The sequence below is a fragment of the Diabrotica virgifera genome, chromosome 6 (genome assembly GCF_917563875.1).
Source record: "Diabrotica virgifera virgifera chromosome 6, PGI_DIABVI_V3a".
Classification (NCBI taxonomy): domain Eukaryota; kingdom Metazoa; phylum Arthropoda; class Insecta; order Coleoptera; family Chrysomelidae; genus Diabrotica; species Diabrotica virgifera.
This window is the reverse complement of record NC_065448.1, coordinates 46,916,746-46,929,582: the sequence shown is the minus strand read 5'-3', so window position 1 is coordinate 46,929,582 and position 12,837 is coordinate 46,916,746. Positions and strand designations below refer to the sequence as shown.

At 32.4% G+C, this 12,837-nt stretch overlaps 1 protein-coding gene across 1 annotated transcript; it reads left to right on the top strand.

Moving 5' to 3' along the window:
• Nucleotides 1–71: 71 nt before the first annotated feature.
• Nucleotides 72–7,933, top strand: LOC126885958 (piggyBac transposable element-derived protein 3-like). Its single transcript, XM_050652784.1, has 2 exons — nt 72–250; nt 6,101–7,933. Exons 1-2 carry the CDS (start codon nt 217–219, stop codon nt 7,831–7,833), a joined length of 1,767 nt encoding a protein of 588 aa, XP_050508741.1. The 5' UTR covers nt 72–216; the 3' UTR covers nt 7,834–7,933.
• Nucleotides 7,934–12,837: the final 4,904 nt, after the last annotated feature.

Genomic DNA, 12,837 nt, shown 5'->3' with positions numbered 1-12,837 from the left:
AAATATATCAAGCGCCCTACCTATATTTGGAGTTATATTCCTTTCGTGACCGGCTGACACGATCGTGAGCTCATGTTTATGTGGCTATCAATATCAAAATAAACATATTTTTACTGGGAAAGATGATATCAATATGTTGTGTCTATCATGCACTATCAGCATAACTGAAATTATTTAACGAATTCCCGTTTAGTTTGCAATAGAATACCCTAGAAGATGGCTGTGTACTTTGATAACAAAACCGGCAAACGTAAGTAAAAGATATTTTGTTTTTTATAAGTATTTATTTTATGGTAATGGGTTTGTAGTATAGATAAAGTTTCAACTTCGAGATAATAAACAAGATTTAAGAAATATTATTGGTTTGTTTGTAGAGATCTTGTCCCGTAATATTTGAATATCACGATAGTGAGTTGTCGTCACAAATTCAATTTTCAATAGCAGGAAATTAAAAATACTAAATATTTACTGGCAGGGCCACTTTATCCATTAGGCAATATAGGCAGTTGCCTAGGGCGGCACATTATGAGAGGGCGGCAAAAATACTGTACAAAAAATATTTGTATATTAACATTATGGATCTAGGTTCTGTCATTAAAGAGTATGAAGCTCTTTCAAATTACTTTACCGCAAGGAAGCCAAAAAATTGTGCCCAAATAAAACATATAAAGAAATAAGAAAGAGAAATTCAATTTGACGAGGGGGCCGATGATGAACTAAACTTTTCAGCTAGTGATGAGATGAAAATCCACACATTCTATGTTATAATCAGGGATGGGCGGTGTCGATAATGTCATGTCGACAATTCGATTGTCGACATGTCGACAATCATGTCGATGTCGAGTGATTTAAAGTTGTTGCCAATGTCGACAATGTCGAGTATGTCGACAATTAGCAAACGATCAGAATGACGTTCCGTGCGCACTAATTTGAAATTTTAGGTTAATCTGGCTGCGCTGACTTATTGAAAAAGTATGCATTAATGTTTCAACAAGTTGCAAAGAGACCAAATAATCTCAAACATTTGAAACTTTTAACCTCACTATTAACTTGCGATTGTCAAATTCATAGGATATTCCATAATTGTTTGATTGCAGGTTTTTCAAGTGTAAATGAATTTTAAATAGATTCATATAGAGACAATTTATTATGTGCAAACCTCATGATAGAGTAATGCAATGTAATGAATCTAAAATATTACCATATAGATGCAAAACCAGAAAAAACCAGCAAAACAAATTTTCATAGATTTTTAATTTTCTGTCGTTACTCGTAAACTCGTAACATTTACAGAAAGGTTTAAAAAAATTAAAAAGAAACGTAAACCTAAACGTCAGTAAACGAGGTAAGATTCAAAACCACAATCAAACATATCTCAGTACATTGAAACCTTACCTTGTTTCCTAACATTTCGTTTACTTTTTTTTAAATTTTACTAACTCTTTATTATAATAATTATAGTATAATAATTACTGAAACAGTGTTGAATCTCTTCGTGCTTTGGCAGAGACTGCATAATAAAAACATTACAACATTTTGCGGTTTTGCTAATTTTTAACCAAAGAAAACATTTAACCAATAATACATCAAATAGTTGTACTTTCCCCGTCCATATCTACAATTTCTTCCTCGTCCAGGTCATAACTATTTTTATCAGGATACTCTCCCTTTAATGAAACATAAATATGTACCAATTTCTTGGAATTAGTGAACGTTAATCTATTTCTTATCAGACTGTGAATGTGTCCCCAATTTGAAAAGAGTCTCTCGATTTGAGCTGAGGAGGCTGGCATTTTTAGAAGTCTGAGAGCCATTTTAGCAAGAATTGGGCATTCCACTTTGACCACTCGCCAAAATACTAGAGGCTTTTCAACTCCTTTTTCCCAAAGTGTTGAGAATATTCCTGAAATTGTAAACCTAATATATTAAAAATCAAAAGAGCGATAATTTTGTCTGAAAGACTTACCCGATTTAGTGTTAAATTTGTCCCATTCTTCTATGCCCTGATTGCACAACTTTCTGAGTAAGAACTGAGTTATTATACCAGTGTGCTCTGACGTAAGCTTGGAATTTTCATATTTCGGATGCAGATAGTACGCAGTTAATGCGTACACGTTTAACGCCATTTGTTGTCTGTGTTTCAATTTTTCTTTAAGGTTATCTGGCAGATTCAAATTGAGCCACAGATGAACGGCATCTGCTACAGATGTGTCAGATTTCTGACAAACATTGATCAGATTACAAATGGGTTCATAAATTTCTATGTTCTGTTGAATCTCATCCACAAATTCATCGTTGATATTTCTTCTTACCTGTGACTTTGCAATCTTGCTGCAGCTGTATTTTTTATCACATTTCCACATACACAACATTTAGCCGCGTGCTTTCCTTCTATCTTTAATACTTTGAATGATAATATATCATAGTTTTTATTCAGTTTTCTGCCACTCATTTTGATTCTGATCAGATCAGATCACATTCAAAGTTTACAACTGAATAATTTCATAACATAACCTCACTTTTTTCCATTATGGACACGTTGCTGACATTGTCGACATTGTCGACATTGTTGACACGTTCTCGACATTGTCGACACGTCTGTGTCGACAATTAAAGTCGACGTGTCGATGCCCATCTCTGGTTATAATCGACACTCTGATAAGAGACCTGAATAGACGTCTGGAATCTTATCGACTTACATATTTATCAACGTTTTCGTGTTATTAACAAATTTGCCAAAATTAAGCAATGAAGAAATTATTAAAGAAGCTGAAAATCTGATACAAAATAAAGACGACCAAGATAACATCATCATTCATACATGAATGCATTCACTTAAAGGGTCATTTGGATACCACAATAAAATCACCAATTGACATATCTTAATATTTAAAGAAGAGTTAGTGCAGTCACTGAAGGTGGATATGAGTTGATATGAGTTGATATGAGTGGATATGAGTTGATATATTTCGTTGAACCTCCATCGAGTTGCATGAAAATCGGTGAATGGTTAGAGGATATCTCAAGGAACAAAGGTGATATGGTGTCACCTTGCGCTTTTACCCTGGGTATGGATGCCACCTCTTCTCGGAGGTGAAAATTATTTTATTAGAAATATCCCCAGAATTCGATAGAGAGACAAATTCTAAGCATAATTTGTTACATAAAGTTATTAAAATAAATTAATACTTTTTGAGGTACCTATTAAAGACCAAAGATTTTAATTTTTCGTGAGAAAAATACATGTTTTTTACCGATTTTTCATAAATAACTCAAAAACTATAAGATTATACAAAAAAGTTATTATTACCAAAATTAAAGCTAATAGAAAACGAAATAAACTCCTTACAGGAAAAACCTTTTAATGTTAACTAAAAGTGAGTTACAGGTAGGTAACTGAATGTATATTTTTTTCGGCGAGTACCCAAATCTAAGTATTCAAGCTTAAATAACGGGAAAATGATGCATTTTATAACATAACCTTATTAAACATTTTTTGTCCCAGTACTTAGAAATATCTATCAAATGAGCCCCCGAACAAGTTGATAGCATTAAAATTTACGCACCAAATATTTTTCAAAATTTTTCCTTTAAAAATTTTTCAAAAAATTTATTGTTTTTTTAATAACTCCGTTAATTGTTACGACAACAGGTTTGCCTAAAATCCATTTGAAAGTTAATTATAATGGCTATTAAACCACGTTGAATTTAATATTTTAGACCCCTTACTTTTTTTAAATACAAGGTTAAATGGCCCCGGTTACATGGTTCTCGCAGCAAAATTTAAGCTTTAAACGTTTCTATCTCGCTTATATTTTACCCTACAGAAATAGTAAAAAGTTAAAATATTTGATACAAAAAAAAACTATAATTTGGTCATCATATATCACTTTCTACGTATATTGAGTATTTTTGGAGTTATATATTATCAAAAGAAAATGAAAATTACGATAATTTTAAAAATTCTGATTTTTTAAATTACATATTTTTTTCAAAAATATGCATTCTATCATTAGAAATCATTACTTATGCTAATATAAAGAAATTCTTCTAAGTATTACAAAAATTTGATTTTTGTGTAAATGGCGTATATTTTATTTTTCACTTTTTCCTAAAAAGTTCTAAAGGGTTCTCTTATTTTCATGATAACTTGCTTAATTGTGATGCTATTAACTTTTACTGGAGCTCATTTGACAGATACTCCGAAGTACTTTGACAAGTGCTTAGCAGGTATATTTTATAAAATGCATCGTTTTCCCGGGATCGGGAGTAGAAATATATGCCGACGGATCAGAAGATGGAGAAATACGGAAGAGAATAACGCAGGCAAACAGAGCTTATTTTGCCCTCTCCTATATATTTCGGTCTAAAAGTGTCCACCGAAATACAAAGATGAGAATCTATAAAACCTTAATTCGACCAATAACATGCTATGGCAGTGAAGCCTGGGTCCTGAAAGAAACATCCAAAAACAAACTCGACACATTCGAAAGAAAAGTACTTAGGAGAATACTAGGACCTGTGAGGGAAAACGGAATCTTCAGAAGTCGATACAACAACGAGCTTTATCAACTTTATAAGGAAACGCCCCTGTCAGACTTCATTAGAATACAAAGTTTGCAATGGGCCGGACATGTGATAAGAATGGGAGAGGATAGGCTACCAAAACGAGCACTGAATGCTAGAATGCAAGGAAAGAGACCGGTTGGGAAGCCACGAAAGCGCTGGGAAGACACAGTAAACAGCGACGCACAAGCCCTTTTAGGAGTCCGTGTATGGAGAAGAGCAGCCACAGACAAGCAAGGGTGGAGGCAAAAAATAAAGGAGTCCAAGGCCCAATTTGGGCTGTAGTGCCGTAGAAAAAGAAAAAGAAGAAGATCGTTTTCCCGTTATTTAATCTTGGATACTTAGATTTGAGTGCTCGTAGAAAAAATATACATTCAATTACCCATAACTCACTTTGAATTAACATTAGTATTAATCTTTTTATTATCTTCAATTTTGGTAAGAATAACTTTTTTGTAAAAGCTTACAGTTTTCGAGTTATACCGCTTTAAAACATGCATTTTTTACGAAAAAATAAAATATTTGATCTTTAATAACTCAAAAAGTATTGATTTATATTAATAACTGTATATAAAAAATTTTGCTTAGAATTTTTCTCTCTATCGATTTACGCTATTATTTTTTTCGCCCCCACGTAAAGTGGTAATTTTCACCGCCACGGTAAAAGCGCAAGTTGGCATCATGTCACCTTTGTTCCTTGAGGTATCCTCTAACTACTCACCAATTTTCATGAAAATCGATGGAGGTTCAACGAAATCGGAGGTGAAAACCTTCAGTGACTGCACTAAGTGAATTTAAAGATATTTTCCATAATTTTGGCATTGCTTTGCACATTTATTTGTGCTTCCCAGTTGCAAACGTGTCCGCTGAAAGGTCATTTTCGAAAATGTCAAGAATAAAAAATAATTTTCCATCAAGTATGACGCAAGAACGTGTTAACAATTTGTCGATTTTGTCAAGAAAAAAATTTTTTTTGAAGTCTTTTTTTGAAAAGAAGTCTTTGATGTGATCGAACTGGAATGACAATTTTTTCTATTGTAGGTATATAAACATCGTTATTTAAATCGATTTTTAATGTATTCTTATTTAAATAAAAATTTCTGCATTTTTTTTTTTTTCAAAAATGGTACATGTTTGATGGGTTATGGGGGTTTGAACTGGAGAATTGCCTAGGGCGTCAATTGACCTAAACGCGGCCGTGTTTACTGGTTTGATTTTTTATTAATTTTTCTCTATTTAAATGATACAAATATCATGAAGAGAAGTATCCATTCTCAAATGTGGTCTCGAGGTAAGAAAGTAGAAAACTCAAAGAGGTACCACAAAAATGTATATTATAAAAATGTCATACAAGGACGCGTTTCGGCTCTTACCGAGCCATCATCAGCTTGAAATACAGGAGCTTTGATCCAGCTGATGATGGCTCGGTAAGAGCCGAAACGCGTCCTTGTATGACATTTTTATAATATACATTTTTGTGGTACCTCTTTGAGTTTTCTACTTTCTTGATACAAATATTTTTTTCTAATTACAGGTGTGCCTCTTACCCACGATTTGGCTCTAGAATTATTAAATGATGGCAACGAGTCTGAAATAGAAGATTTGCATGACGAAAATGATGATGCTTTTGAGATTCAAACATTTGAAAATGACAGCGATGACCAGGAGATTGAAGAAACGGTATTAGATGAAAAACCTGTATTGGATGAAGAACCTGTTTCTTCGACGAGCTCTTCTAAAGAAAGGAGGCAATGGAAAGACACGACGTTCCAGCAAAAAAATCATGAATATCCAAAAAGTACACCTAAACCAATCAGAAATGCTATGGAGTACTTTTCCGATTATTTAAATGATGGTTTCTTTGATTTGGCTGCAAATTGTACAAATAATTATTTTATGCGCAAGACAGGTCGCATGCTGAACACAAACAGTGAAGAAATAAAGAAGTTAATAGGTATACACTTGATTATGGGATGCGTCCCTTATCCTAGACTTCACATGTATTGGCGTCAGGGGATACAACTTCACATGGTATCAAGCCAAATGTCACGAGACCGCTTCAAGACATTGCGTACAGCCTTGCATATAGTTGATGAGGACATAGCACCTGAAGGTAATACGAATGTACTTTGGAAGGTACAGCCCATCATAACTGCAGTTAAACGAGCATGTGATAGATTAGAAAGACGTCCAGGTAATTATTCCATTGACGAACAGATTATTCCTTTCTGTGAAAGATGTCCAAATGGTTTAAGACAAGTAGTTAAAAACAAACCGCGACCTCAAGGCCTAAAAGTGTTTGTGGCTACAACAAGCGACGGTCTAATGATAGACTTTGAGGTATATCAAGGTGCAAGAACTCCCTTCCCTGACAAATCACTTGGAGTTTCCGCAGCTGTGATTCTACACCTATCAAAGTCAATTCCTCCAGGAAGCTGTGTCTATTTTGATAGATATTTTTCATCAATACCCCTCATTGAACGTCTATCTCAAATGAAACTTCATGGAACAGCTACTTTGATGATGAACAGACTTCCAGAACGGAGAAAGATACCTTTTAAAGAAGATCGTTGTATGAAACGAGGCGAATCACAGCAATTTATGTGTGGAGACTTAGTTGTTGTTAAATGGAAAGACAATAAATCTGTGGTAATGGTATCGAATTGTACATCAGCTGACAATAAAGTGAATGTGAATCGCTGGGATAAAACTTCTAAACCTTATATTCAAGTTTCCATGCCAAAGCTTATTCACAACTACAATACCAACATGGGAGGTGTGGACGTTCTAGACCAAGGTATGGAATATTATCGCACATTCATGAAGACAAAAAAATGGACCCTCAAAGTAATACTGCACTTTATAGACCTTTGTGTAGTCAATGCTTGGCGCCTTTATATAACTGAAGCCATCAATGCACATATTCCAAAAAAGAGAATACAAGATTTGCTCGAGTTCAGATTAGAAGTAGCCGATGGTCTCATTGGAACCAAAACCAAAAATCCTTCATCAACAAGTGAAGATACTGAATCTATGGATATTGATCCAGTTGTAAACCAAAAAAGGTATCGACCAGCCAATAATCCAAGTGACTCAATGAGGTATGATTGTTATGAACATTTTCCCATTTTTGATGAAATTCCAGCTCCTAGAACATGCAGATTTGAAAATTGCTCTAGTAGGTCTAAAATTAGATGTGAAAAGTGCAACGTTTATTTGTGTTTGTCACGCAACAAGTCCTGTTTTAGAGACTACCATAAAAAATAATTATTTTTTTGAAATGTCTGTAGGTACCTAATATGTTCAGGTATAATTGCTTGAAATTTACTCCTAGTTTTTGTTTTATTTAAGGTTGTATGTAATAAATGTTAAAACATTATAAAATAATTTTTATTTGATCCTAATAGTGTTTTACGTTTAATAAAAGTGAATTTTTTCATACACTCACGATCGTGCGTTGATAGAACATAAGCCGAGAGCGCACGAACGTGATTAGGGATGGCAACGATGTATCGATACATTATAAATGTATCGATTTATTTTAAAATTTTATCGATATTTTTATATCGATATTCAACTTTCAATATAACTTTCAATTTTCAATTCTGAAAATATATCGATATTTGATATTCAATGTATCGCGTACACAGGATTAATATTGGAACCGTGCAATTTCGGAAAAGCGACACCTGGTTTCACAGCTCGGCAACATTTTTCGCACTTTTAATTATATTGGCCAATCATATTGGTCCTGGTTACTGGATAATTGTCAAGGCCAATAGCCCAAAAAAATTATAAGAAGAAAAAGTAATATTAAGGTTATATTATTAATAGGTAAACAATTGTATGTAGTAAATAAAATTAATTAATAAAATGCACTACTAACTACAAGCAAAATACAATTAATTAAATTTACTTTTATACAGCGTGTCTACTTAAGTTGGAAACATATGGGAAACTTTTTTGTTATTCATTTTACGAAGAAAAGTTATTCCTTATAAAAAGTTCTGCATGCTCTATAAAACCTAAGCTTCAATCATCAGATATCAAATTTTGTCAATATTATACGAGGTATGTCAAAAAATATGAACTTCGTTCAAGAGTAAAGTACCTTTATTTCTCTCAATATCGAAAATTCTTATTATGAAAAGTTGTTTGGAAATAAAAACTAAGATCAAATATGCAATTACACTCTTCAAATTGTAAAAAAAATATTTTCCAAATTTTTCTCAAATTTATTAATACTTAACTTCGTTTTAATTTATTACACATACGATAACTCTTTTTTATTATTACTTTTACGAAAAACATGTATTCTTTATAAAAAGCTCTGTATGTCCTAAGACTGAAGATGCAACCATCAGATATCACATTTTATTAATTTTATACGAGGTATGTCAAAAAATATGAATTTCACTCAAGAGTAAAGTACCTTTATTTTTCACAATATTGAAAATGGTTATTAAAAAAAGTTGTTTAGAATTAAAAACTATGTTTCAATATGCAATTACATCCTTCTAATTGAAATATTGTGAAATATAAAGGTACAAATATTGAGCGAATTTCATATTTTTTGACACAACTCGTATAAAATTAATAAAAGTGGATATATCATGGTTGTGTCTTAGATTTTAGACCATGCAGAGATTTTTATGAAGAATAAGTTTTTTCCGTAAAATGAATAATAAAAGAGGTATCATATTTGTAATAATTAAAAACGATGTTGTGTTTCCATAAATTTGAGAAAAAATTTTTAAAATGATTAAAAATTGTTTTTTCAATTAGAAGCATGGAATTGCATATTTAATCTTAGTTTCTAATTCCAAACAACTTTTTATCATAAGAATTTTCGATATTGAGAGAAATAAAGGTACTTCACCCTCGACCGAAATTCATATTTTTTGACACACCTCGTATAATATTGAGCAAATTTGATATCTGATGATTGAATCTTACGTTTTGGGACATGTAGAATTTTTTATAAAGAATACCTTTTTTTTCGTAAAATTAATAATAAAAAAGTTTCCCATATGTTTCCAACTTAAGTAGACACGCTGTATAATATGCATATCATATCAATCACAAACCATACATACTTATAGACGTTTCACGTAAATTGTCAAGGTCAAGACCACAAACCATACATACTCATAGACGTTTCACGTAAATTGTCAAGGTCAAGACAGCAAATTAGTTACCATTCCAATCCAGAGATGTCGCTGTCAGTCAATTCTCTTGTCATATTTAACAACTGACAGTTGACAATTAAATTAATTTGTTATTTACTTTTTATTTTACAGTTTGTGGCTTAAATATTTTATTATAGTGGTGTTACGTTTTTAATTAGATTTAATCACAAGTTTAATCAATTGTATTAACCTCCTCTCCGTTTTTGTGAGTAGAATTTTTAGTTTACATTGATCATCCCGTGTTGTGTTTCTTCACATTTAAAAAACAATATAATAGATCCTGAAACAGTTTATTCCAATAGACAAGTGTGTCATCAACATTTCGGGCCTATATATTTTTGGAAGTTTGTAAAAGATTATAAGGTATTTATCTAAACAATCATCCTACAAGATTCTTTCAAAAATTTTCATTCAACGCAATATTACACATCAGTGCTTCCACGTGACACATGGCAGTAGTGTTTATAGCATTTTGAAAATAAATTGGAACATTTGAAGTTTTCAGTAAAACATTGAATAAAACATTGAATTGTCTTTCTGTTGTTTTAATTTCCTGCGAAATTTCATCAAAAATCCCGCGAAATTTATAATTTGAAATCCCCACATAACTAAAATTTGTCAATTTAGTTCCCATTCCAATCAAGAGATGGCGTTAATTCGATCCGAAAGATTAGCATGGTCGTGAAACGTCTATGAGTATGTATGGTTTGTGGTCAAGACAGCAAATTAGTTACCATTCCAATCCAGAGATGTCGCTGTCAGTCAATTCTCTTGTCATATTTAACAACTGACAGTTGACAATTAAATTAATTTGTTATTTACTTTTTATTTTGCAGTTTGTGGCTTAAATATTTTATTATAGTGGTGTTACGTTTTTAATTAGATTTAATCACAATTTTAATCAATTGTATTAACCTCCTCTCCGTTTTTGTGAGTAGAATTTTTAGTTTACATTGATCATCCCGTGTTGTGTATCTCCACATTTAAAAAAACAATATAATAGATCCTGAAAAAGTTTATTCCAATATACAAGTGTGTCATCAACATTTCGGGCCTATATATTTTTGGAAGTTTGTGAAAGATTATAAGGTATTTATCTAAACAATCATCCTACAAGATTATTTCAAAAATTTTCATTCAACTCAATATTACACATCAGTGCTTTCACGTGACACATGGCAGTAGTGTTTATAGCATTTTGAAAACAAATTGGAATATTTGAAGTTTTCAGTAAAACATTGAATAAAACATTGAATTGTCTTTCTGTTGTTTTAATTTCCTGCGAAATTTCATCAAAAATCCCGCAAAATTTATAATTTGAACTTCTCACGTAACTAAAATTTGTCAATTTAGTTCCCATTCCAATCAAGAGATGGCGTTAATTCGATCCGAAAGATTAACATGGCGGTGAAACGTCTATGAGTATGTATGGTTTGTGATATCAATATTGTGCAGCAACATATAATTTTTCTTCTTCATTGACAGCAGTGGATATGAAATATACGTCAATTTGACAATTTCAATTCACAATGGGTGCGTTCGGATGACCATAGCGGCTGGCTGGCAGCAGAAATCGGCTGAGTGGTTGCATCCAGCCGTGATAGGGAAAGCTTAGTAAATCTCTCAGCGGCTGGCTTCCAGCGGTGACGTCTGACAGCTACTGCTGGCTCAGCTATCCAGCCGCTGTGGTCGTCCGAACGCACCCAATGAATTATTTAAGAAAGTTGCAAGATTTCTCCGCTATTCGCGCACGATCGTTTCTCATATCCCCTCCGCTGTGTCTAGGTACACGCTAACGTGTACGCAAATAAAAAAGTTAGGTACACGCTTAAACGTCATCAAGTCAATTACGTCATTATTTAGCGTGTACGGTTTTTTGGTACACGCTAATTTGAGCCGCGTGTATGCTAAATATGTATGTATGGTATTAAGTATCTGTGTAAGTATCGCGAATCGCGAGTGTCAGAGTGTGGTTAGAATTTGTCTAATCACGTTATGTTTACACTTTAATATTGATTTGTAAAGAGTTTTTAAATTAACTATGAAGTGTGGACAATTATTTAGTTCTTTTAATGAGTTTAACAACATTCTAAAACAGTATGAAAAAGATAAGGGACAAAAATTCAGAAGTAGCAGAAGTAATAAGATAAAATATACAGGACAATTGATTAGTGTGATAAAGCTCATTAGATCCGCTGCAGTAATAGATAGCAATAAAAGTTAGTAACAAAAATTGTAGCAAACTTTGAGCTTCATATTATAAAATTAGTTAGAATGTTACAGGGCGTTCGATAACATATAGTGGCAGACCAAACTTATGTTTTTTAAATGGAACACACTATATTTTATTTTATGTTCGAAATCTTCTTAACTTCTCCATCACAAAAATATAAAGGTTTATTATGTTATACAGGGTATTCACAAAGTTATAACCAATTTTCTATGAAAATCGTAACAAGTTCAACTCCCTGTATAAAGAAAAATAAAACAGCATTGGTTTATAAATTGGTATAATTAACTTATGTATAAGAATTATTTTAACAGTGTTTTGTACATGTCATGTCAACTAATTATTTATTTTGCCTACCTGAATACATACTTTTATATACACATTGATTTAATATTACAATAATTAAGTTTGAACATCTGAATAGTTCTGCTTCCCTTCCCCTAATAACAAATATTTTTCTATCAAACAAACACTAAACACATCAAAATAGCGTGTACCAAAATATACAGTCACTGTGCACGCTAAATAATAACGTCACTTGCTTGATGAAGTTTAATTCGCGTGTACCTAACTTTTTTATTTGCGTACACGTTAGCGTGTATTACCTAGACACAGCGTATCCCCTCCAAGTACTTGCACACGGCGAATACCGCATAATTTGGCAGCATATAGAATTATACATAATAACATCTTAAAATATAATTTACATCCTCACATTTTTGAAACGCTTAGTATACTTCGTTTTCGAGATAATTGAGTGTTTCCATTACCTATAAATAACTTTACAGTCGGAAAAATGAAAGAATACCCATGAACGAACATATAAAACACGCTGTATTTTCCTGTCACCGT

Bases quoted from the DNA above. Each gene is read 5' to 3' on its own strand.
- LOC126885958 (XM_050652784.1), top strand. From the start codon at position 217: ATGGCTGTGTACTTTGATAACAAAACCGGCAAAC. The intron at 251-6,100 runs GTAAGTAAAAGA...TTCTAATTACAG, and splicing joins TGATAACAAAACCGGCAAAC to GTGTGCCTCTTACCCACGAT.